The following is a 27,854-nucleotide window of genomic DNA, read 5'->3' as shown; positions in this document are numbered from 1 at the left end:
GCAGGGAACACAAACCAACCAATGGGAACGAGGCTGAGCAGGCGCAGGGGAACCCCGTGTCTGTGCCCTCAGGGCCCCTCTCCCAGGGCTACACGGCGGGGGAGGGACCCCAACAATAACTGAAGAACACATATGTGATCTGGGACAGGACATGGTTGTGAGAGGAAATAGCAGTAGTCCTTCAAAACAAATTTGTACACTTGATTTAATTGATAAGAACAGGTGTCATCAAAGACCTAAATGGCTACTGATCCATATCTCTGTTATCCAACACAAATATGAAAAATCAAACATCCTTCATAAAATATTTATTTCATGACGATTTATGACCAAAAAAAAAGCACCTGGGAAACAAAATCTTTAAAGGTAGAAGGCCATCTAATTCAGGTTATCAAAACAAAGTAAAATGTCTTAAATTGATACTGCATGGTCATCACCTTCTGTGTCTGAAGAGGGCTTTATGGATTTGCTACCAATAGTCCCAGTGAAATGCCAAAATATTTTGCATATGAAAAAATATTAGGAACTAGCCACCAAGACCGTAAGAGATTGCAGCGAAAGAGAGCTAATGCTGTTTCCCTATCACACACAGCTGAATCTTCATCTTTTGAACAGTGAGATGGTGTTAACAGAAACTGCTGAGTTTAATACCACAACTCTGGATCAGATTAAGAAGGTTACTTAGAAAGACATGGCCCCTGCCAATATGGTGAAGTGTTTATCATGTATGTGCTGTCTTGGTAAATACTTAGTAAGGGAGAGAATAATGCTGTTCAAGCAGAGGGCTGTGCCTGTGATGCTGGCTGGCTCAGGGCTTGTTTCTTTCGTGCCACAGCCATGCGCAAGGCCTGAAGAATCATGTTCTCGTTGTTCATTATGTTGTAATTAGTCAGCTTCAGAAGCTTGTTAAAATCTTCTGCTTTCAGTGAGACCTCCCTGGTTGAGTATGGAGAGGAGAAACTGGAGATATCAACCTTCCCCTGTTCCATTTCAGCAGCACTACGTGTCATGCCTGTCAAGAGGAAATAAGAAATGTGTTTGTATAGTCCCTCACACGATACTTTGATAGAATGGGTCAAGAATAACTTGGAGAGATCACAGATGCAATTGCTATAAAGATAAGTGCAGTGCTATGATGTCTGAAAAATCTACTTCTGAACAAAGCCTATTGGAATAAAAAACAAGTCGCTAAATGTCATTTCCATTGCAATCAGCACCGTCTACTGGCCAGCTCATGGCACATCATTTTGTATGGTCACTGGTGCTCAAGTCTTACCAGACAGGCTCTTCAGTACAACACAAACCAGTAACAATAGAGATATATAAGACCGGAGGAAGCAGAATATTAGTAGGCTTGGAAATGATCTTAAAAGCAAAGTCTCCATCTCAAATACTAATCCAGAAGGACACTTCATGTACTATTGCTTTGATATTCCAGTATATTCAGCCAGCATATTAAATGGTCTAAACAGAAGGCACAGTGACCCTCCACAGAACTGTTCTACACTGTGATTCTCACCTAGATCTGACTGTCATAAAACCACACATAATTTAAAAAATATGGTTTTTTCTATACACTAAAGTAAACTTCTGGAAATTACAAGAGATTAGTTTCCATTCCGCTAATTGAGGAACACATTTCTTCTTTCCCTGAATTGCACCAAGACACAAATAAAATTATGCACAAGACTTCACCAGATTTTGCAAACAGTTTGAATCATCCCGTTTTGCAATCCATTCACTAGTATGAACAAGCAAACAAACAAAGAGGGGTTGTATTGGGTTGAGGAAAAAACACCCAGGGAGTGGGATTGGGATTGTTCCTTGAGTCAATAAAGTTAGCTGGGTACTGTTAACTTACCAGGTGCTACATATCTTTGAAAAGTGTCGTTCACTAATGGAAAATAAAGCAGCAGAGGAGCTCCTGGGGTGTCTGCACCATCGAACATGTAGCACTCTTTCAGGTTCTTCTCATCATCCATCAGTCCAATGCAGGGAAATGGAATTTCCTGCTCTGCAAAGTATCTGCAAGCCTGCTCCAAGGGCTGGTCAAGAGCAGCAGCACAGGGAACAGAAAAGATAGCCAAGATCAGATTGCTGCCAAAGCCCAGTAGTTCATGCAAAGTTGCACAAAACAGACTGAGAGGCAGACACCCAGAAATAATGCGGACACCTGCAGACCCAAGGACTGGTTTTCAGTTGCCTGAGGAGCCATTTGGAAATAGTTTTCCAGGAAAATACCTAATATCAAGATGGTAAAGAGAGTTTAAATCTGTACTAAGGCGTCTCTAAAATGGGAATATGATATAGGAACAGAACAGATAAATTCAAACCATGTTATAGATGATTAATTAAAGGAGAACTAAGTCAGAAAAAATGTGGATGTAAACAAAACTAAATTTGCAGTCCAAGACAGTAGGATTCCCAGTCCTATTGTCTGTTTATATAGCAGGATAACTCGTGAGTTGACCTCAATAAACTTCAGCAGGGTTTAGAGACCAACCTACCCATATCTGTAACTTTGAATTTTAGAAATAACATGAGATTTTCAAATAACATATTTTAGACCTCAAAATATAGCACTAAAAACATTCATCAGAAAGCTCATTTGTGATGACCAATTTTGTTAAATTATCTAACAAAAAAGTACCACCTCATTTTGAATTAAGTATTTCCAAAAGATTTCAGAATACTAGAAAGAAATATTGTAGAAGATATTATCATTTCCACTGAAGTACAAAGACAAGTATTTTTCATGTGAAATTGCACCATTGCAATGTCTTCCACTTGAAAAACGGAGAGAACCTTACCCACTGAACCTTGTGGGCTTTGGGGTGTCCCACAGGGACAGGTTTACAGTTTCAAGTCTGTATTTTGAGGTCTAAAACTGTCTATATATGTGGTAAATACTGCTTTCAAAATCTATATAACCATTTTAATCAAATCAGATTTCTGCAAACATAGTAAATGCATTTGATACCTTGCTCCAAGTCCACTATTTAAGGAGAAAGAATATATTTATTAAGAGAGATAAAAATAAAGATTAAGAAATTCATTACTCACTAGGCTGTTCCTGGACAGCTAGAAAATTAACATTAAAATAAAAAAGCAAAAAAAATCTTACATTTAAAAGCAAAATGCAGATTAAATTCAGCACTTGGATCACAAAAGTTTCCTGGCTATATTTGTGCTATTAAATATTATATATAAGACTATAATAGATGTTGCAGCTTGACTTTCTTAACTTCACTTTGCCTGTCTGTATTTCACTGGTGAAGAACTTAGGGATATTTCAAAAGTAGTTTGAGAAAAATAGACATATTTTCCCCTCTAGAAATTTCCCTTTTTCTTCTAAGGTTTGAAAACAGAATGTTACTAAATTCCACTAAGTTCCATGTTTCAGAGACATCTGTTTGAAAGTTGTGCAAAGCAAAGCAAAAGCTGTTAGGAAAAAAAAAAACAGTTTTGAGACTTCTCACCAACGTCTGCGATCCACCTGTGTAATTTAAGTGTATGATGACATCCACTTTCCTCTCTGGTCTCATAAGGGGCGGGTAACTGGTTTCAAAGAAGAAAGCTGCATCCACCAACTCCAGGTGTTCCGAGCTGCCTCTCAGGTCATTAGGAGAGGTGTCTAGCAAAGTGTCTAAAGAGTGGAAGATTCAGAGCTATTAGCAAACTGCAGAAAGACATCTGTCAAGCTAGAAAGCAAAAGGAAGGTGAGCTCCCCTCCCATGCAGTATCTCCCCTTGGCTTTAGGGTAGCATGCAGCAATCCTAAGGCTCCTTCAGCCTCTCCACTCACATTTTGTTGGTGTTTCTAAACCCATGAACTGCACCAAAACCTATGCAGATGTTGACTTTGTGCAGAACCCAAACCCTAGCAATTTTTATTCCTGTGAGGACTTTGAATACCCAATGACCCAATAATTGAACATTTGTGTTAGTGAAAGTGAAAGGTGTGAGGAATTCCTTCATTCTCCCTCCTCTCAGTGAACGCTAACAGGTAACCACAAAACCTGCTTAGTTCTCTTCAGGACATGCAAACGTCCCTCGCTAATTCCCAGCCCCTGTGCCTACCCCAATGAGACATGTAGGCAGGAGAGCCATCCACACCTTTCCATTTCATGAAATGTTCGTGCTGGATGTACTCGTTGTGCATCTGGAAGCCCCTTAGGAAGTTGTGGTACTTGGAGACGGCAGGGCGATCCGTCAGGATATCCCGGAGCGTTGTGGAGAGGCCGCTTGTAGGAGTGAAAACACATGTAGCCATTTCATATGGCTTCTCAGGCAGGTCTGGTTGCTCCTCTAGAGATACACAGCATAAATGGCATTACATTGAATTACAACCATAATTAAGAAGAGGCAAGACACAAAGAGGAGAAAGGGTCAATGAGTCTTCTGTAATCATGTGTTCACAGCTCAGCATTGCATTATTTTCCCTATGATCTGCTATGAGTTCCAGTTAATTTCATGACAAAAGTATAAACTTACTTGTGTTTTCTAAACTCTGATTGGTTACACATGACTAAAAGAACATTTTTCTCATAAAACTGTATGGTTTGGATACACACTGAAGTAATTCACTTCTCCAAGAAAACAACAAACAGGGGAAATAATTTTATTAATACATTTTAAGGGATTACTGCTTTTCGATTCCATGTAGGTTAAATTTAAAGCTTATTTTGAAAAGCATAGAAAAATTTTAGCATTTTGCTTTCAAACTAAATATTTTTACTTTTAAAAAGCCAGTTTGTCCTATTTGGTTCAGGTGTAGACACCTGAATTCAACAAAACTTGCAAATTACTTACATAAACTCAAACATAAGACTTTGGCGGGTTTTTTCTGAAAACATAGTCCACAGAAATGGGACCCAAGTCTGTTCACTGGCTTTTCTTGAATTTTATCATGAAGATGTTCATGAGTATTTTCAAGGAATGGTCTTTCAGTTTGGAGCTGCTTCTCTCAGGTGGTGTAAGATCTCCACTACGTTGACTTTGATGTCTACTAAGTCTTTCAGTTTAGTCAGATTTTGAGGGACGGATGTGCTGTTCAGGGCAAGGAGATGTTGCAATGGAAACAGTGAAGCTTCTTTCTGGCTAACAAACAGATGACATGAGGCTTTGACAGAAGTGTTTCTTTCCAAGCCTTTTAAACACAATACTTTAGGGACCACCTTATGTGTCCATCCCTATCTCCTTTACATCAAGGCCTGTCTGATGGTGCCTTTCCTTCTTGTCACAATCTCACTAGCGAACCACTGCCTATTCAATAAAATCAAATAACTTAATTTTTTTGGTATGTTCCATACCCAGAGACTGAGAGAAACAGGATGACAGAAAAGCTTAAAAAATGGGAAATGTGAGTGCAGTTACCCTGTCAGAGGGGCCTGGAGGAAGGTGTTTTGGTTTACCTATTTCAGTCACTTTGTCTTGGGTCCACCTGTTCCAGAAGTCCTCTGAATTGTCAGCTGCGTGCCAGGCATCCAAGAGATTTTTGGAGAAGATACTACTCCACATTCCTAGAAAGTGGGAGAGGTATAATAAGCAATGCAGATGTAAACACAAGTTCTTTTAAAACTGCCTTCTGCTCCTTCCCCAGCTCTTCTCTAACTTTTTCATATTTCTATCAAATTTTTGCAGACGTTCAGGCATCTATTTCAGTGCCAGACTCCAAAGGTAAACTTATTTCAGAATAAAATTCAGTCTTTTCCCTCTCACCATGTTTTACCTGGTTACCTGGAACTTTTTTTTTTAATTTTATTTTCAGCTGTCATGTTCCTATTTTCATTTCCTTTTTCCTTTGATAAAGAAATATTTTCAGCCAGCTGCTTCTCTGATTCTCTTCTCTCTTGTCCCACTGATTTCTTTTCAACTTTTTATTTGGCTTCCACAGAGTGTCATACATTTCCAACTTTGAAAAGTTTTTGCAAGCTACAGGAAATGATGATGCTTCAAAAGCAGTCACAAAGGTACATGACAACTTCTTTGTCATTTTAGTTTATTTTTATCTTAGACCAAATGATAAAACCACCATTGCTGGCAAGGGCAGTTGAATGAGTCTCAGGAAACACAGAATCATAGAACATCCTGAGTTGGAAGGTATCTACAAGGATCATCAAGCCAGCTCCTGGCCCTGCACAGGACAACCCCAAGAATCACACCCTGTGCCTGAGAGCATTGTCCAAACTCTTTTTGAACTCAGGCAGGGTTGGTGCTGCGACCACTTCCCTGGGGAGCCTGTCAGCTGACTGACCCAGTACCTCTGCTGCTGCCTGCTGACAGCCGGTTTCTGGGGGTGAGTTCCTGACTCATTAATGTTTCTGTTAAAATCTTGTCACTCCCCCAGCTTGGTGAGTTACCTTGCATGAAGCAGATTCGTGACTCAGGGAGTTTCTTCATCAAGCGACCCATGAAGAACTCACTGCCAAAATCCTCAGCACGAATGAAGGCGCCGTACTTCAGGAAGCCCACCTCATACGGTGTGAACTCCACCCACTCTGCCAATACATGCACCAACAAGGTTAACTCCACTACAGAAAATAGTCCGGTTGTTAGGCTTGGAATAAGCCTATCAGGCATTGGTTCTCACAAGAAAACTGGCTTAGCACATGTCCTGAGCAAACCCTGCCAACAGCCACTGCTGAATCAGCTGTCACACTGTGCACAGGTATGTGAATGAACAATGTCAGGGCTGGGGAAAATTTTAATTCTTTTTTTTTATCTAGTGAGTACAAAGTTTTCTCATGGAAGGTGGACTAAAACACACATTATCTTCTATTGCCTTTAGCCAACTATGAAAAACAGAATAATAGAATGGTTTGGATTGAAAGGGACTTTAAAAATCATGTAGTTCCAACTCCCGTCATGGACCAAAACATATATTAAGTAAACTTAAAGATCTAATGAATCACTTTCTTTAAGAAATCATATAATTTCTGAGACTGTGCCACAGAATTATATTGTATTACTAGTCTGAAGTAAATACCTGAAAATACACAATCATATGCCAAGAGATCTTGTAAAATACTGAACTCTTGACATGTATTATGTGCCAACCCAGTTACTCTACATTTCTGAACACTATTTCTCTGGCCTTGGAGTGAGAATTTAAAACAATTCGTCATTATTTATGATGTGTCCCCACAATGTATCTCCCTGGGTGAAAATATAGCTCTTTTTCAGAATTCAAACATTACCTCTGAAGTCTTTGGTGGCAACTTTGTCCTTGACGTTAAGGGCAAGGTAGATGGGCAGTGGGTTCTGACCTTGGTTCACTGCCTGACGTTGATCAGAAAGTCTGTGGTGGCTTTTCTGGATTTGGAAAAAAAACCCCAAAGAGTTAGATTATAATCAGTTCCTTAAAGACATTATCTTATAAAGTCTAAGACAATTTTCCTGAATTTGCTCCTAAATTTACTTCCATGTCCTTGAATAACAGAGGACAAGAAAGCAGGAACCATTTCTGTTAAGATAACCAACCGTGTTCTGCTTTCAATATACAATGACAGCAATGAATCACTTCACATTTTGTTCTAATATTGTATGGTTAAATATAAGTTAAAATATATGGCATATCTGGGTAATAAAGCTGTTACCATATACTTCATCTGTTTATCATACGAGTTCTTCAAGGCAGCATGTTAATGACCCTTCTAATCAAGATTTCTTTTTTTAAATACTGCTTTGAAAGTTAACTTCCACAGAGGAAAAGTTCTTGAGCTGTCCAATACTAAAAACATACACATGAAATGCAGATTTTGAGTATACTTTGGCCAAATTAAATTCTAGCAAATTTTGCTATGTAGCACTGAGGCTGGAAACACTTTGTGAAATATGATACGAGAGTATTTAATTTTTCTGTTTCATCTAGACAAAATGTAAACCATGCTTACAGAAATTTGAAATAAAATAGCTTTTTCTCCAGCTATCACCAGTCTGGAGAAAATCTGGAATGTTTTTGCTTGTATCACTACAATAAAATTAGAAATTGAAGATCCTGAGAGGTCAAATTCAAAGTGGCTGAAAGGCACCCACTGCAGCTACTATATCTCACCAGCTCTGGATCTATATACTTCCTTATCACTAAGTCACAAACAGCTGGATGTAAAGGGTACATCTGCAGTATATTCAAGTTATGAGTGCAGCTTGTGCAAATAATGCAGCAGTGGAGAGATAAAAGCATAGGGCTATAAAAAACACCTAAGAACCTTAAAAATTTCTTGCACAGCTGTAGTGTTAATCATCATTCTGGTTACTTTAGAGCTAGCCTGAGCATTTCTGCTACATTCAATCACACTTCAGGCTCCAGTGTAGACATACACTGTGTATCCAAGTTATTAATGTAAATAAGTGGTGTTCTGCTGGGACCAAATACAGTGTTACTGACCAGGTGTCTCTTCCTAGGGCTCTAGTTTCTTGCAATGGTCATAAATATTAAGTCAACAACTTTATGAGAAGAAAGATGTGTAGACATTACCCCATCATTTAACATGGCTTCAATCATGAGCCCCCACAGATCAATAAAAGAGGTTTTGTGTCCTGCTTGGGTCCTTTGGCTCAGTTCTCTGTAATAATTCCTCAGACTTTTCAAGCAAAAAGCCCCCATCTTGCACTTGGCTGCTTGCTTCCGTGCTTCAATAATTAGTTCCCCAAGATCCTTACGTGACCAATCAGCATCTTCATATAGCTTTGTCATTGTCCTGGAAACAGGAAACATGATGGAATGCAGGGAAAAATGAACAGGATGCTTTTAAAACTCAGAGAATACACTTTGCAGAATTTTGGGCACTTATCATTTTATCTTTTAGTTGCTCTCCTCTTTGAGCTTTCTTTGAGCAGAAATGCAAGTCTAAAGGCAACCAGTCAAAAATCACTTCATCTGAGATCCAACACAAGCAGCTACACTAGCTGTCAATGCTGTTTCTGTCAAACAGTAAATAACAATAAAGGACCAGTTTGCATAGGATTAAGGATGTTTACACTTCCAACAAAGTCTCCTCTTTTGGTTAGGGATAGGTCATGATGCGCAGTAGTCCTTTCACAGGTAACCTTGGCATTCATAGCCCAAAGATGGAAGTAGTAACTCCATTGATCACCTTTACCCTTTCGGAAACTAAGATAAAACATGGACTTTTCTTAACACAACAAGATCCAAACAACAGTATCAAAATGACTCCTCACCATGTTGTGCCAGACGAACCACTGATGTATGAAACACAATCCAGAACACGCAAGTTTTGGAGACCCAAAATGCTGCCATACATGGCAGTGAGTGCTCTTATGCCACATCCTGTTGTGGTCACAGCCACTATAGGCACCTGTTTGACACCAAAAAAAAGAGCAGAAATCATAGATGAAAGAGTGGCATTAAGGTGCAAATAATGTCAAAATATTACAGAAACACAAAAGCAGCATCCAGACACTAGTAAAATAAAACACATAAATTAAGAGATAAAGCAATATTGCTCTATGCTATACATCCCTGTGCAATATACTAGGTCTTGGCACTTCAGGGAGAATTTTTAAGAAACACAGACCAAACTATTGGTTTGAAACATCTTCAAATGGTTCACTTGTAAGCTGAGTGGAAACAGAGATTTTGCTCATCTAAACAGACAGTTGAACTCTCCAGCTGAGCAGCAAAGTGCCCTGGAGGACAAGCTGATATTAACAGTCCTCATTCCTTATCCAGATAGAGGTAAAAAAATCATCCCTCATCTCCAGGCTTGAGGGAAAGGAGAGAGAAAAATCCTCCAGCAGTGCCCTTAACTGGTTACCTCATGCTCCTGCAGATCTTCCTCCAGATGAAGAACATCCTTTAGTGCAGCAGCAACTACCTTCTTTCGGTTTTGCAGGAAATTCTGTTCATCTGTGCATAGGTCAAACCCCAGGCGGGCATCAAGGTTTCTTGGCCTGAAACACAGACCCTGAGTCCTGAGACCAGGGCACAGATATTGTTATATTATTAGTCACTGTGGACAACTCCAGCTGTGCTTATGTGTGTTTACAGACCAGTTTGGGGACAGTATAATGTAATAAATGAGAATCAACAACAGCGCAGACAGGCCTCTGCTAATTGCTGTAGCTGAAAACAAGGATGCAAATGGGAAGGCAGAGCAGATCACAACACACTGCCCTGTTATGGTATCTACAACAGACTTCCGGTTTTATTTGCTCATATAATTAATTTTTCAAGTTTCAGTAGTGCTGCCATGCATCCTGTAACTACATAACCACTTAACAGGCACTGCAGCTGTGAGATTAGAAAAACAGCTACCTATGCCTTGAAGTTATTTTGTTTATATAATTCAGAAATTTGATTTCTTTGTGGAGCTGGTCTTTCCATCTGTGGGCATAGTAGTGCGCACAGATCAAGACTTTTTGCTGAGATGCACTAGCAGCTTGGATATTTGGAGGACAGGAGATCCATGATTTAACTTGCCATCAATTTAAAAGGAGAACCTCACAAATAGAAGCCTACAACCCAGTAACGAACTCACACATCTGCTCCCAATTGAGCCTGCATTGACCCCTGCTGATTTCAAATGAGCTTTGTGTAGGAGCAGATGCCTCCCAGTTACAAGATCAGGCCTTGCTGGAGACTCACTTACCATTCATTTGCCTTTGTGTACAAGTCAATTGTCCTGTCCTGAAAAGTACAATACAAACAGTGTAAGCATGCTCAGGTTGTTACTCCTGCGCCTTCCTCCCCCACTCCATCTAGGGTCTGAGTTTCACTATCTTTTAGTTCAGCAACGTGGCTGGAGAATCTGGCCAGCAATGGTCTGGACTGTGAGAGACCTTCACAAGTTCCAGCAGAGTCTGGGTTGAATAAAAGTAAGCCATTCACATAAGCTAGGTGGGTTTAGGGCCCCTCAGCTTCTAATAGCTTAACATTCATTATCTGGGAAGGTTGTTGAAAGCTGGACATCTGAACCACACACATATGAATGATCTCTGTTTTATCTTCTACTTCAGGCATTCCCTTTGCAAATGTAAGTCCTAATTGTCATATCCATTACTGTTAGCTTGCACACTATGTGATGAACTTACATATTAGACATGTCCTCAGGAAGTTAGTTTAAACTCAGAACAGGGTTGCACAGAGCATGCCTGGAACCACGTGCAGAACAAAAGAAAAAGTAACTATTGCATAATTGCAGAGTGACTGTCATTCACACCTTACACTGTAGTCATGCTTCATGTCTGACAGGAACTGAATCACTGAGCTCTAAGACTAATCATCCACCAAACTGAATGTGTGTTGGGCTGTTTACTGTTAAGAAAGACTTGTTCTCACCTCTCCTATTGTTATTTTCTCTTGTATAGGAAGCGAGTTCAGAGGTAGAATCACAGATTCATTCATATCCCTTTCATTTTGACTTGATATAGACTGAAAGAAATGGTAAGACAAAAAATAAACAAGTTACCTTTTCTACAAAAAGAAAAAGGAGGAAAAAAAGTTTAAAAAAGGTAAAAAAGGAAAAAAAGGTAAAAGTCTCCCCTGTCTCACATACATGCACTTACCAATTCCCAGTACACACAGACCTGCACACACACTCGGGCGTTAGAGGTCCCCAATGGAATGCACACCGCAGAGCCCTTGTTAGTGGTGCCCACGTACCCTGCTGAGCCGCCTCCGCCGCGGCAGAGCCACAGTGAGCGCCGACTGGTTGTACTTGATGTAGTGGAACCTGGCCGGGGACGCCGCGCACAGGCAGGAGCTCAGCGTGTGCGTCTGGGTTCCTTCGTACGACCCGTCCACAGTCAATGCAAACTTTCTCTCTGAAGCAAAGGTGTTTCAAACTTAAGTTCTTCAAAAAATGGGGATAATTTGTTTGCACAGTAATGTAATAAATGTTTTTCTAAAGTAACGATGTCATTTTGTTACGCAAATTATAGGAAGAATAAATAGACTGACTTATCTGGGGGTTGCAGTTTTAGAGATGGTATACAGAACGTGCCATATAGTGATTGTTCCTATAGTACCACTGCACTTAGATATATTTCTGATAGCTGAGACTACAGCTCTGATCATTAGGTAATGATTCACAGCCAATAATAGTTTGGGGGGACACTCTCTTCTGAAAGTCTGAAATGTGAAAAATACCTTATCATTACACTAGAATAATGTTTTAGTATTACATACTGTCTTGTTGCTGAGATACTTTGAAAATTTTGGACTTTCAGGAAAGACATGGGGTTTTTGTATCAGACCACAGTTCTCTTTGGTATCACTTAAATCTCAGTCCCTCTGTCATGTTTCTCTTTCCTTCAACCTGTAATATTTCTTTTGAAATACTTCTGGCACTTACAAAGCCATGTCTAGTGATTTTTTTCCTTTCATGTAAAAAGCATCAGATATGTCTGTTCAAGTAAGTAAAAATGGTCTTTATATAGAAAGATATCAACCCACAAGGTTCAAGATGAAATATATTCTGTAAAGATACACACTCCAAATTATGTAGTCAGCCTTCAAAAGAATTACCTGACTTAAGCATTTTCAGTCACATCTAGCAAACTTTTTCTCTGTGACAGCTGAGCTCAACTGGATCATCCAGGTGCTTAAGCAGTGTGCTGGATTGGGGTCATCATGAGATGTCAGGACAAGACACTTTAAAAACTGCCTAGGAGGCACACAGTTCCACAAGTATGGGCTTGACATGGCAGTGACACACTGCTTTAAGTGTGCAGCAAACGTCTTTGTTAATATACTGTGTCTTGTTTTTCACCTAATGGCATTTTTGTATTGTTATATTTAAAGAAATTTTATGAAGTTAGATGGTAAAATAGGCCCAATTCTCATTCTGACCATTTTCTTTGTCCCAGAATCCAGAAACAACAGGAGTTAGCTTCAGTTTAGGACCCAATAAACATCAGTTCCTTGCACAAATGCTTTGGAAAATTTTAAGTATCTGGCAAGATGTTACTGCAGAGAAAAATATTTTGTGGGGAAATTATACCACATGCTTATCTCACCACATTCAGGAATAATCTGAGTATTTTTTATCATGTACAACCTCCTGCACAGGCCACTGGCATCAGTCAGATTTTGTCTTGTATCGTAAATAATTTTAAACCAGGATGTTCAAGTGTAAAACACTGAGTGTTTCTGCCATTAAGTGGCAACCTGATTTGCTCCGTAAGTCAGTGCAATGCTCACCCATAGTGTCCTTCCTCAGCCTCCCATCATTCACCTGCACGTCCAAGCAGGAAACCTCACGGGACTGCAAGAGACAAGCAGGGCAAGAGACAAAGGCATTCACTATCAGGAGAGCTCTGCCTCATCCAGTCCACTGGACACATGCCCACAGGGTCTTGGGGCATGCACCTCAGGGGACAGGTGGTGCCAGCCTGCAACCCCGCTACTAGGTCTAGGGAGATGGCATTGGACTTTCCCATGGGAAATAGCAGAATGCATAGGGATGAGGAAAGAGAAGGGATCTTCTTGCTCTGCCTGCAACAGTGGGGGGGTGGGGGGGGGGAGGGAGGATCAGCCACAGGAGAAGGCTCTCCAAACAGGTTTCCCAGCTCTCCCTGAGCAGAGGGAGGGATGTCATACCCCAGAGGCCAGCTCAGTTTAGGTGAGCACTGGCGGCAGCTCACAGTCTTCACAGCTTTCACCTCTCCCAGTGTGAGTCTCTAGCTGGGAGCACAGGGGAAAGCCAATGCCAGCACCAACTGTGTCTTGGTCAATGCCTCCATGCCACCACATGGCCTGGTACCTTTAACACCAGCTTTGCAACATGCTTTCCTATACAGCAGGGGAGAGGATTATCAAATAAAAATTACCACTAGAACTCCATTAGTAACAATGTTTTCAGGAGGATCTGGACTGAAAGACAAAATGGAAAACAATCAATTCAAAATCAGCACATTCTTATTTTTCTCCTTTTCTTGATTCTTCTTTAAGCATTATTACATTATCTTTATCTTTAACAGGCAGCATGGACAAACAGCATCAGAAATTCCACATATTCCAGCATATTCAATCCAGTTTGCCTCTCACAGGTTAGAGTCTGGACTTTAAAACGTTTGTGGACATCTGCTAAACAGAGGAACTCATCACTGTATCAGACAGGGTCATTTTCTGACACATTGAAGAAAATTTACACAAGAATGGCATAATTACATTATTGCCCTAAATTGTTCAGTTCAAACCTGTGGCATCAGAGCTAAAAAGCTGGTGAATTCATCCAACATGCCATTAAAAAAAGGGGAAAAAATACCATTTGCCTTAAAAATCCACAGCAGCACTAGGACTGATCTACATGCTTATTCTCTCCATTAACTGTACAGTCAGCAAAGAAACACAGAAAGAAAATATTCTTATGACAGACTAAACATCTGGGATCCCACACTAAGGAACAATAGGGGAAACTTAAAACTTCCTCCTATGTAGAATGTGCTTTTCAGCTTGGTGAGCAGCTGCCATCAGGGATGTCTCTATGCTCCCACCAGCACCCGTGCTTGCTTCTGTTTTATTCAGATGTTGACAGTGTTAAGGGGCTGCAAGTGTGAATTGATTTGTAGTAGTAACCTTGTATTTCCATCTTATACCTCCACCTATTTCATCTTACACACCTGCTCTCCATTGTGAATTCAACCTCCAGCTCCTCTTTTCCCTGCAAAAGAAAATAAAGGCAGTCACTGCAGGTTGGTCTCCTGTGAAGAGAGATACCATACAGGAATCTATGCTCTTCAGTGGTCTCTATAAACCAGTGTCCACCTTTTGTTACTGCACATGCCACAGACTTAATTTCCTTCATGTTGTATGTGTTATACTTCTAGTATCATATTCTTCTAGCATCTTATCCATTAATTTAGCAGACTCCTAGTGTAGGCCTTGCAGGACAAGTGGAATACGTACTGCAGGGCCTCTTGGTGGCTGCTCCCTTTTGGTGTGCTCTCCACATAAGCATATTCTCACTGACCACACCCTCTTTGCTTTGTCCTTGGTTTTTATCCATACCTGTGGATTCAGCTGGAAACTTAGCTGAATGTTTTCTCCAAGCTGGATTTTGGAGACGTCAAAGAAAACAGTGAGGAGATGGTCATCTTGAGTTATATTGTCCTCATCACACACTTTAAGCTCTAGAATGTTCTGGGGAAAAATAAATATGAAAGGTTTAACAAATATAACATGTTACAGATATTTCATTTGAGTTGAAGAACCTTGGGAAAGAAGCTCCAGAATGAAAAAATAAAACATTGCAGTTGGTCTCTGTGTACTCTATTTGACAGTCTTATATGCAGGCAGATACAGTCTTATCAAACCATGAAAATCTAAATAGGTACAGTAAGAGAGTGTGAATACTTCGCAAGGGAACTCAGAAAGACCCGTGGAGTGGAAGGACTATATGGTATGCTTGGTAAGAATAGCTGCTGGAGGTATCTGCATTCTTACCTTAACCTGGCTCTGAATTGTGAAATGGAAGGTCTCGTTCCATGTCGGGTTCTTGTTGTTCTTCACAGTCTTGGTGCGGAAATGCTGCACTGAAGCTGTTGGCAGGCTCAGGCTCACGTAGCAATCAGACTGACTTACTGTTGAAGACAGGGAAAGCAGGAAAGCAATAGACCAATGAAACAATCTAGTTCCCTGTCAGGTGGTGCCCTGTGTGCATTTTTAGCTCTGTACACAAAGCAATACACAGAGTTCAGTACCATCAAGCTGCTGCTAGACAACCATCTTGCTTTACTATTGTGAACGCCTGTCAGTGTGCTTTTCTTGAGAACTACTTCTTTTTCAATTCCTGAGAAAAAAAATATTCAAAATACTCAGTTGTGTTGCTGAAGAGCCATCCATACACCTTGGGGCACATAAACACAGCGGCCTCACGGAGCTGGGCACCGTGGACATTAGCAGCTGTGACAGGGGCTGCACATGGACAGAGCCCAGCTACTACACACTGGGGCTTCTACAGGTAAGCATGAACATGCCTTTATATGTCTAGAGTAACTCTGGCTGTAAGTTCTGTCTTGTCTACTGTCTGAGCATCATTTCTTTTCTCTAGGACCTCTGGCTGCCAATGTGGAGGAGGTAAGAGCTCATTGCATTGAAGGTTGCCATGAAGCCAAATTGCTGTTACAGAAGGCACATCTTCTACAAAGGCATCTGCTTTCAGTTAACTTTCTTCCCTTATGAAAGTTAAAGAAGGAAACACTCAACAACACAGTTTTTCAAGAAAAAAAATATAAAGAAAAAAAATTCAAGAAAAGAGTAATCACCTGTGGAGATGAAATTAGTTGAATTTAATCTTCTGTGAAGAAGATTATAAGAAAAGCATTGAAAGGTTGAACAGTTTGATAGATAACATTTGCTTTGAGAAGCAGCTATACTGGGGCAGAGTTTTCAGCAATAAAGCTGTATAAAAAAAGGGTATTGCTTAATGTCACTGTTTTCACCTGCATCTCTGTGCCTCAGCCAGGGTGGCAAAGGTATTTGCAACACTTCATGTGCAGGTGAAAGCTTGTCTGCTGTTCCCAGCACAGAGTGAGCTGACATTGCTTCTCTGCACAAAATTGCATTGCTCTGTGGTTTCCATTCGATGTGTGTTCAGGTCATAAATTTCACCTATGAATTCTAATGTTACCAGATGTAGGGAGGGCATATTCAGTGTTTTTGTTTTCCTTTCTCAGCTGAAGAGGCCAGTTGTAAACTGTGGCTTTACAAATCCATCATAGGAGCTTTTAGTGGGAAACAGTGGTTAGCAGCAGTCTGCAATGCTTGCATCATCAACAAGCACTTTCATTCTGAGGTCAGAATAATCTACCTGCAAATACATTTGTCATCATTACTAGGAAATAGAAGGCAAGTATGAATCATTAGATTAACAAGCTTGTAGACCCACACTCAAAAGTCAGGGATGATCACCCTACAGAACATGATCTCTTAGTTAGGGATGACAACCTACACAAGTGCCAAAGATAGCAATGGGGAGTATTGCCATAAATGCCAATCCCATTAGTACAATTGTATTTCCTCTGTTTGTAATGCCATGTACTCAACCATTCCTGCCATCACATAACAGACACACCTTCATCTGAACAGCATCTGAATAGGCCTAAGTCTTGTCACACTCAGTTTTATTGGCAGACTGGACTTTGGGAAACACAAAATAATTGACTTGGCCCATTATTGACTCCCCACATGTAACTCAAGGATTAACAAAATCAACCTTTATTTTCTCCTCTGACTTCTCTGAGGCTTAAGTCATCTTTTCTGAGTAACTCTGAATGGAAGAAGAGTAACTTTGACTGATGAAGTAGTTGTCATATTAAGAGATATGATTTCTAAAAAAACCATCAAAATACATAGAAATCAGCTGAGCTGTTAACAATTCTAATAGCTCCCAAAATTCTGTGTGCATACAGGAAATGTCCACATAAAAATCTCTTTTGGCTCTTGGGAAGCCCAGACTGATATCAGCACAGATTGCTGTTGGCTCTTGTCCCCACTAGGAGAAGGATCAGAAGGATCCAAATGGGTAGGTCTATGGGTGAACAAAAGCTTATTTTGCTGACATTTCCCAATTAGTAATACATGCTCTGACTTCATCTGTTGCAAAGAACAAAGTCTTATTTGGAAACTCCATCAATTATTTTTTCTCTGTAAGTAATCACTGTCTGTTACCACACTGTATCATACACCTTTAAGAAATAACTACCTGTCAGACATCAGAGCCCTGACTTCTCATTTAGATCTCTGACTTTCTCAGGGAGACTTCTGACACAGCCACTAAACAAGCATGCTTCCCTCTTCCCATCTTCAAAATGTGTTTGGTGATGCCCTTTGCACTTCCAGAAATGTCCTCTTAAAGCTGACTACCTCTTGTTTGTAAAGTATTTTCCAGGTGTTAAGAGGGAAGCATTTACAATACCCAGGAAACTTTTCTACACATCTCTGATACCTCAGTCCGGTATTCTGCCTGACCACCTCCAGCTATAAGCAGGTATGTGTGAAATGGCACTCTTCAGCCTACCCTGTGCCCTGCCTGGTCGGTCTCCCTGCAATATCCCACTGCCTGTGCATGCACACGTATGAGGTTCCCATTGCCAGCCACGTGCAAGCAAACCCCCATCACCCTGGTACTTAAGCCTAACCACCACCTAACTACAGCAACTACGCTCTCACAAGATACACACAGCACAGCATCACACCAGTGACCTGTTGGGTCTCTCCCCTCGATCACGACACGTGAACAGCTGTCAAACATGCTTGGGATGGCAGCCATGGTATTTCTGTGGGGCAATATCCGGCCAAAAGCAGGTGTGGCAGCAGGTATTTATGAAAGCACAGTCTCTTCATCCAGTTATTACACTAAGTGTCTAATTATCTTCCACGATAATAGCAGGCAGGACTGGATCTTAATTGTGCTTTACCATTAGGAAGCATTACAACAACATGACCCATGCTAAAAAACACCACAGCCATAGCCCCATGCTGCATCCCAAAGAGCGGGGCATCCGCTCATCTGGCTCGAGCTGAAATCTCACCTGCCTCATAGAGAGCTCAAATTCAAGCAGAGCTAAACCAAACATTTTAATTTTAATTCCATCTCCTTTTTTGATGTTAACAGCTGCAACCTTCAGCCTGCCTGTAACCTGGGCAGAAGCCTTGAGCATCCTTCTCCTCATGGACTGCCTTTAGCTCCTCACTGTTTCTGGAAGGTAGATTGTTCATGACACTTACGGTATAGTCTTTTCTTGTTGTGCTGAACCAAGAATATGGTCTCAAACACTGTTTGCCCAGAGCATCTCCTTGACCTGGTCACCCTGCACTTGGATCCAGCCAAGCCACAAAATACAAGCTATCAACACCAGCTGAGAGAAGTACTTTTCTTCTTTTTCCCCCACTTCATAGCTGAGTAGGTATCTGGCTGAGGGCGGGTGGACAGGTCAGCACTGCTGTCTTCTAGAGGGTAGAATATTAGATAATTGATGTCATTGAAACTTCTTATATTCTTTTTTAAATAAGAATGTGGGCTTCTTCTGTGGCCTTCCAAAAGGCTATTTACAGTCAGATTATCAGAATTTGTTCTGTCCAAGGAGATCAGTGCCTGTCCCCAGGGAGCATTCAATATTAATCTTCTAATAGGTAAACTTCAAGAAAAAGCTTTCACACTTTCTCCCACCCAGCCCTTCACACTGGGTGGAGCACCCTACAAGTATCGCTAAATCAGTATTAAGAGTCTCATTTACATCCCTCCCTAAAACACCCCTTTGTTGAGATGTTGCTAAACAACCTTCCTTGTTGGCCTTCATCAGTCCACATCCTCTGATTTTATAACCGTATTTCATGCAGCACCTAGAACAATAGGCTGCTGGTGCGTAATTGCAACTGCTTAAATGGTGAAGTAAACAATAAATAACAATGAGACAATAACAACCGTGCGAGGACAGAACACCAGAGGAAGTCTGCATGTTCCTGCAATAAGTATCGTGGTGAAACACAGTTCCTCAAACAATAATGTATTTCACTGACTATATTTCTTTTCAGGATCTCAAGGGACTTTACATGAATTGATCTCATATGTGGCAGAATTGCTACTGCAATTCCATTAAAAAAAGTTTTGTTAAAAATATAAAACATAGTTAATAATTTTATAAAGGATAGTACCCAAATTTATGTCTTATATAAAAAAATCCAAAATTTGAAGTTTCCAAAATTAAAAAGCATAGTTTAAAAAAAAATTGTAAAAGCTTAAAAAATATCGTAGTCTTACTAAGCAAATGATTAAGAATATTTTTAACTCTATACTTTCACATTGTTTAACCCTTAACACTCTGTTTCCTTGCTTTTCCATTTGCTGGTTCCACTCAAAGACTTAACTTCTCTGCAGTATCTTATTCTTTAGTCTCTTTGACTTCTTTTTTTTTTTTTGGGAAAGACCTTTGGTCTTATCAAGGAAGGACATCAGTGCCAGAGGACAGTATGCATCACATTTAGAGATGAGTGTCTAAGGGGAGTATAAGAGAGAAAACATCATTTAATGCTCTCTCAGCCCTCAAAATTTAAGATACACGCTTCCTGATTCTACTTTAACATGATATTTTTTTCTTCTCTGAACTTGTCCAGACTCTGCCTGAAACCTGCATAAACTTTTGGCATTCATTATCTCTTGCCATGGGGAATTCCCAAGCTGAACCTCATGCTGTGAAAAGCCACATCCTTCTGTTTGTTCCAGAGCTATGGTGGTTGCCCAAGGTGAGCAGTTGATCTTGAAATTTGAAAATTCTCAGCAGACAAAGCTGTGTTTTTAAGGGTGGGTTGGACTGATGCACATGCAAGTCTTACCCCATTAGGGTGTCAGGATGCTTATGGGGGACACACCCAAATCTGGGAACTGGCAAGCAATCACAGGTCTGGGAATATCAAGAAGCCCAGTGAGCCTGATGAGGATGTGGGTGTGCTCAGTGAGAAAGGGGAATGTGGAGAACACAAACAAGGCACTAAATTCACATGTGTTATCAAGGATATCAGATATGCATTAATACACAAGTGGAAATTAGTCTTATAAATTACACACCGAAGGATCAGTGGGAAGGGTACATTAGAAAGATTCGGGGTTTAAAAAGCAGAATTAAACACTTTAAATTATCTTATTTAAAAATACTCTCTTATGCACTGAACTCCCATTAAAGGTCTTTTACTATATATTGCATAAGAGATGTTAGTGAGGTTTTGAGATTCTCTTGTTCTGGATTAATTTTCCCATCTCCATTACCTGGAAAATGGAGCAGATAGACTAATAATGAAGTTAACCTGCAGCACCACGTTGGGAGACCTTTCAAGCACTAGATGAGTATTAGACAAAGTGATCTGAAAACTCTACAGAAACCTAGTGCAAGGTTAGACACAATTGGCAAGAGATAGAAGAAGCTGATTTTAAATGTCAAAAGTCAGTAAGGTAAAAGAAAAATAGGTGACATTTGCCAACTTGTTCTATCTATAAAAGTTTGCAGGAAAAAGAAAGTAATAACAACAGGGCTGAGAAAAGAAAGAATGAGAAAAAAATCAGTGTTAGGAAAATGGTCCTATACAGAAGTCTACTTTGCTGGTGATGGAGGACACATGCTTCTGAGTTTGTAAAGCGGTGTCAAGCTAATCTTTAGGGAACTGTAAAGATGACTGAATCAACTCAACAATACTCCCCTGGTTTTACACAAACCAGCAAAATTTTGTTCGTTTTTTTTTTATCTCAAGACTCCCATTTTGCTGCTTCTCAGTGGAAGGCCTCTAAAGTTACGAACATGCACTTTGCACTAGCTTTTACACTGTCAGCAAAGTTAAGCAGAGGTTAAATTAATTCATTTAGACTTTCGAAATATAGGTTTTTTTCATATGATAAAGAGCCTGTCATTGAAATCTGTGACTTCTACAAGTCTGTCTGCATAGAAAAATATGTCCTCAAACAGCTTAAAAGAAAATCTCACTGATAAATACAGCTGACAAATGTCACACTCAGTAAAATCAAGTGTTACTGGAATTAAGCAGCTGTCAGTCAAAACTCGATTCAACATTTAAACATAAGCAAGACAGTGCTGCCTGACTGATACGATTTTCTTTTCCTGCATGATGAATGTCCACAAAAAAGCAAAGCATTCACCTTTTGCAAGTATTTGTCCTGGTTTTTTCGTGCAAAACTTTTTCCCCTCCAAAATCACCTCTGTCATTCAAAGTGCTCCTTTAGAAAGCTTTATGGGCTGGCAGGACACAGCTTGGACTGGGAAGCAGAAAAGGCTGAGCATTTCACTACCAGTCCCATGCCCGAGAAACTTTCTAGTATTGAATAGGACAGCATCAAAACATAATAAACTCCATTCAGAACAAAACCAGCTTAAAGATGAAAATGAAAAGCATTGATCTAGATGAGAAAAAGTTAGAAAGGAAGTTTGGTAAATTCATTATCATGCAGATGTTTTAATAAAACATCATTATGTAGGGAGATATCTAAGGGTTGCAGTTTTCCACACTTCTTTTTTCAGTTCAGCATGCACATTTGTACATTCAAATAGGTTTTAGCTGTAGGAAGGGATTTCTCTCCAGACTATAACTGAGCTTCAAATATGGTTTCCACACTGTAGAAGTAGTCCAGTGGGAAGGTTCATATGGATTCTTCTTCCCCATACATTCATCAACAACAAAGCATCTTACTGCTCTTCAATAAAAATCAGTGAGAAACTCTTCTTCGCATACCTTTGGTCTCTAGACAAACTGTTGCAGAACTTGGAGCAAATAACGTTGGAAAGGCACAAAAATCTCTTGTCCTGGATCTTTTTATGTGAACAACTTTAGCTTGGGCCTGTTCATATAGAAACTTTTTGCATTCAGACCTTTGTATAAATGAGCAGACACAAGACAATCAGCCATCTCCTCAGACAGGAGGAGGTGGTTGTCATTCAAGCTGTTTTTTCTAATGTTTTGCAGTTCAGGTACTTATGGACCATTCATAAATATTTGTGTAACTATAATTCCTGGGCAGTTTGTAAAAATATTTAAGAATAGAAAAAGCTAACTGTGAGCCATGCCTATTGCTGAATCAAATTTGATAATCTGTAAGAGATGTCAAGTGTGCACTCCTGAGCTCACGTCTAATACTCTTTGATAGGCCCAGGGTTACACAATGGACAGGGTAGACTTTAAGAAGGAACCATAGAAAGAAAGTTCTTATTGCAATCTTTCCTGTGACTAGAAGAACACTTATTTACAGATTCAGGTGGGAAATATTTTATGCATTCTGTATAAAAACATGTTCTGCATTACAACTGGTGGCTAGACTTCAGTGTTATATCAACAAAGATAAAACAAAAAATAGTATCTTCTGTGTTACATCATCTTCAGCATACCAGGATTACACATCTTCTATCTCTCTCCTTTTATAAATAGTCTGTAGTGTTTGTGACACTTGATATATTCAGAGTAGTTTTACAAGCCTGAGGATGCTCCAGGGGTATACAGCAAAGATACTCACACAAGTCTGCCTTTCTGGCATTTTTCATCTGTATGATTTTTACGGTGAGCAAGTTGCATGGCGATGGTTCTGTCTGTTGAACAGCACACAAAATGCATGGGATGAGAGTGCAAAAAGGAAGAACAGAAGCACAATCAGAGATAGAATTGAATTAAGTGTTTCAGTTCCAACCATCAAAAACATTTCTAAACTGAGCTTCCTCCTTGTGCATTGTCTTCTTCCCAGAAGGTTTTTAGCCAGGTGTGGCCACAGACCAAACCTCTGATGTCCTCCATTTTTCATTCTGAGGAAACTTGTGCTAACCCTCAACTGAGGAAACTTGTGTCAGCCCTGACTCTTGCAACCCAACCTCAGAGAAATGTGTGATAGAGAACCTTGCTGTGTTATTAATACAACTGACACACATCTTGGTCTGTGAAAATTCACAGGATGTCATATATATCCACTATATTTCACAACAAACAGCAAACAATCTAGCAGGGCAGGAATTAATAATGATATCATGGTGTAATGATGCTGCTCATCAGTTGATTTATAGCTACATAATTACATTCTTATGTCTGATATGGAGCAGTGCTGGCTTTTAAAAAACAATGACCTGGAAAGTGCCTTCCAGAGACCTACCCCAAACTTCTCAGGAGGAGTGAGTGAAAGCCACAACTCTGTAATTATTTCTCTGTGAATAATTCAGCTCACTCAATCTTCCTTAACTAAAACTCTCAGGAATGTATCGAAGGAAATATTTGCAGCCTTCCAGTACTTAGAGGGGGCTTATAAACAAGAGGGAGAGCAACTTTTTACACAGCTAGTGATAGGATGAGAGGGAATGGTTTTAAACTAAAAAAGAAGATATTTAGATTAGATATTAGGAAGCAATTCTTTACTCAGAGGATGCTGAAGCACTGTAACAGGTTGCCCAGAGGAGTTGTGGATGCCCCATCCTTGGAAATGTTCAAGGCTAGGTTGGATGGGGCCTTGAGCAACCTGGCCTAATGGGTGATATCCCTGTCCCTGGGGATGGTGTTGGAGCTGGATGATTTTAATGCTCCTTCCAACCCAAGCCTTTTTAAGATTCTATGATTTTGGGAAACCACCTAAACCTAAAAGTGGTTACCGAAAGATATTTAACAAACCTGTGAGGAAACTGGTTTGTCATCCTCTCATCTTAAGCAAGGATCAGACAAACAAGGTACTTAATATGTAGGGACTAAAGTTGAGGTACTTTTTTCCCTAGGTAATTTGCCTTCTTAAAAGAATAAAAGGAGGAAAAATTACACATTTAATGCTCTAAATGACAAAAAAAACCAAAAAGCCACCACCTAAATCAAGCAAACAACAACAAAACCCCAGCCAAAAATCCCACCAACAAGAGACAAACAAATCCCATAAAACCTCCCAGTAAAGCACACCAAAAACCCAGAGGAGCAAAAGGGAAAGAGCAAAACTGAGTAGTGATGCAACAAGCACATATGAGAGACACCTCATGCACACTACCTATAGAGCAGGGAGTATCACTGCAACAAATACGTAGATCAGTATGAAACAATATGTTACCATTCATTCCCTTATGCCCCAAAACTGCCACAATTTTTGAGAGAGCTATACTTAACGCCTCACATAATACTAGTTTCCTGACTCTCCCTATGCATTCATTGACATTAGTGATAATTACTTATTTTTCCTCAGTGTGTTGTTTTGCCTAACCCAGCTGGATGGAAGCAAAAAGGTTTGTTTTTTTTTTTAATTGGGAATTTTCAAAATAGTAAATTATTACATCACTAAAGTTTTTGCATTCCTGAAGTGAAAACACAAAGCAGTCACAAAACCCAGCCAGAAAGAAACTCTTGGTGGTCAGGATAATTCTCAGAGCTGAAGATACAAGAGGTGGAACATCAGCTCCTACAGCAGGTCCCCTCTGCCCCCAAGGGCAGCCTGCTGAGCTCATTGCAGGGTCTCCTCTTGCCTTTTCTTACCTGGCTCTTGCTGTAGAACAGCCCCATCGTGGTCTTTTCCCTGTCTGAGCCAGGTGTGAAATGTGGTAGTGGATGTGTACAGAGGAGTCTCAGCCGGGCAGCTCCTTGTGCTTTAAGTGGCCAGGAGCCGGCAGGCAGGTGTGTGAGTGCCTGACTCAGCACAGCCTCACCCCGCCACCGCCACCTGAGCAATCCCCAGCTCCTCCTCCTCTTCCTCCTCCTCGCTGCCCGGGAGCTGAGTGCAGGCTGCACACCTTCTCCAAAGCACCCAGGTTCTGGCACTGCAGATGGATGGTCTTTGCAGTTGTAGTTAGAGGGAAATGAAGACTGAAAAGTGATCTTCCCTTCATGGTTATAGGCACCAAGCAAATGTTTTACACTTTCAAGCATCCTCATCACTTTTTGAGGAGGCCACAATGCTCTTGCCCACAGGTGTGCTGTCAAACTGCAGCGCCTTGTGGGGAGGTGACTGGCAGCAGTCAGGGACCATCTGGTTGCCCAAGACTTCTTCGGCCAAGGGCATCCAAACACACCAATGTGCATACAAAAGCCTTTTTGTAGCTTTTATTGCTTATAGATGGTACGTGGTCTCTAAGTAAAGACACATCTGAAAGAAATTTTGTTATCCCCATCTCACCTTCTATTTTGCTGTAAATTGTAAATTTACAAATGCTGTAAATTCAGGCAGTAAATTGTCTTTCAGCCAAGCAGATTTTGCAGTGACAAATATCACATGAAACAATTCCCAAGTCACCTGTAGAACATGTAAGAGAGTTTCCCTTGTAAAGAAAAAGCTTTAAAAGCTCACTCACTTTCTCAAAAATTTTGTTACTTTGTGTATCTGAATTAAGATGCTCCAGTGAACAACCTCTAAGAGGACATATTAGGGAGGGTGAAATTAATGTTGAAATCAATGTTAATTACTCCTCATGTTCTCACATATTCTTTATGTCTTCACATTTATAAGACTTCACTGCACAGGAGACTACACATCATGTGAGGTGGTCCCTGCCTCATTGAGGGAGTACACAAAATTAGTACACAAGAAATAAAAAAATGAGAGTTTGGGTTTTGGTTTTGTCTTTTTAAAATAATCCTTGCTATTATAAAAATTAACAGATCAATCAATTTCAAAATAATCTCATTTCTCTTTGCAATGAACTGAGAACAAGTTGATAAAGGTAATTTCAATGACATGATATAATTATAATTTCCTAAAATATTTGGCATTTTAAGACATTCTAACCTAAGAACTAGCTCCAACAAATGTCACCCAGACAAACTTTGAACACATTAAAGATAAGTAACTAAAAGATCACAAAAAGCAGTAGTCAAAGGAAGGTAACCCAAAAGGAAGATATTCCTAGAGGATGGCAAAAGCTCAGTTACAAGTCTGCATGTTTTTATCAGTGATCTTGAATATCTTGAAATTAAAAAATAAATATATATATAAAACAATCACAATTGGTACTATGTTTCAAAAAGACAATATTGAAACACTGGGGAAATTGAAGAGCTTGAGAGTAGTAGGAACTCTCAAAAAGGGAAAGGTGGGTGCCATATCAGCCAGCAGGACACAATGAAAAGCAGTGTTAATCAGGTTCAGGCTGCATATTGCACCTACCTGGGTTTTTTCCATCCTATTGTTGAGTAAGTTTACCCTGTAAAATAGAGTGAAACATCCTCCATCCTACTCTGTTTCATTCCTGGCAAAAAGGTCTAGGAAACCATGACAGTAAACCCAAATATATCTCTAGAAAGGACCCAGAGGCACCCCATGAGTTAGCTGTTCTCGTGTATTGAAGCAGAACCTTAATTACAGCTGCCTCAGATATAGAGAGAAAAAATCTAGATTTAAACATACAGCATTGTACCTGAGAACAGGGTTACACCATGCTCTTTCAAGAGTTTCAGGTGTATGAACACAATGAACATGCTCATAAGTGAAAAACATTGCCCACTCCTTCTCCTCCTCCACCCAAATTGCTCTTAGATGCCCCATCAGCTGGGGGTGTTTTTTAGGAAAAAATCAAAGAATCCTTTTCTTCCATCCATTACCTAGAACTTCATTCCATACAAACAAGTTTGTCACTTCTGACCATAGTCAAGACTATCCTGATCTCAACACTAATTCTGCCCTGTTGACTCTGTCTGCATTTCCTTGCAATGGTGGGAGTCTTTTATTAACAAAAGGAAGATAATCCAAAACATTTTCTGAGCTCCTGTGACTAATCTCTTCATGAATCACAGCTCCACAGTGCAAGGCTGATGTTGTGAAAGACTGAGCTTATGACCTGCCCATTGGAGAGTTGTGAGAGAAGCCTTTGGCTACTACTGTCCCCCAGAAGACCTCTAGGATGTTTGATAATGAGAAACCAATCTCTCAGGACAATCCCTGCAAAGACCATTTGCCTGTAAGTGTTGAACAGGTGTAAGAAGTATGTCTGGAAAGGATCCCTAAAGGGTCTCTTGCTTTGCCCTATTCTATGCAGACAGCTAGCAGCCACTTCCCATCTTATGAAACACTGGGAGAAATCACAAGGTCATCCTTCAGGAACAATAAAGGCAGGTAAAGATGAGTGAGACAGCACAGTCAGCAGAAACTCCAAGAGAAAAGTGAAGGAAAGTTGGGCAACATGTCTACTACTTAGGCTGAATATAAGTGGTTCTGTGAACAGCAGCTCAGAGAGGATATGTTTGATCTCCTGAAACAAAGATGACCTAATTCAGGGGTATTTTTTATTATTGGTGAAAACTGTATAAATTTTTACAACATTGATACTAACTTAAGAAGCTTATTTTCAAAGATTTATGAAGACAGTTAAATACAAATCTCATAGTGGACAGACAATCAAATCAGAGAAGATAACCTTCAATAATTAAATAAGCAAGACCAGCACAGTGGA

General features: G+C 40.1%; 1 protein-coding gene across 1 annotated transcript; it reads right to left on the bottom strand.

Moving 5' to 3' along the window:
* Positions 1-293: 293 nt before the first annotated feature.
* LOC125327221 (cytosolic phospholipase A2 epsilon-like) lies at positions 294-25,094 on the bottom strand. Its single transcript, XM_048306520.1, has 20 exons — positions 24,949-25,094; positions 22,976-23,048; positions 15,409-15,545; positions 14,974-15,105; positions 14,586-14,626; positions 13,794-13,836; positions 13,165-13,228; positions 11,626-11,786; positions 11,302-11,394; positions 10,613-10,650; positions 9,779-9,935; positions 9,183-9,319; positions 8,479-8,701; positions 7,199-7,313; positions 6,362-6,499; positions 5,414-5,521; positions 4,116-4,307; positions 3,480-3,646; positions 1,862-2,045; positions 294-1,012 (listed from the first exon to the last, which is right to left on the bottom strand). The coding sequence occupies exons 1-20, from the start codon at positions 24,973-24,975 to the stop codon at positions 774-776; spliced, it is 2,469 nt and encodes an 822-aa protein (XP_048162477.1). The 5' UTR covers positions 24,976-25,094; the 3' UTR covers positions 294-773.
* Positions 25,095-27,854: the final 2,760 nt, after the last annotated feature.

The sequence above is a fragment of the Corvus hawaiiensis genome, chromosome 6, assembly GCF_020740725.1.
Source record: "Corvus hawaiiensis isolate bCorHaw1 chromosome 6, bCorHaw1.pri.cur, whole genome shotgun sequence".
Lineage (NCBI taxonomy): Eukaryota > Metazoa > Chordata > Aves > Passeriformes > Corvidae > Corvus > Corvus hawaiiensis.
Note: the sequence above shows the minus strand (reverse complement) of the source record. Positions and strands in the feature narration are given on the sequence as shown.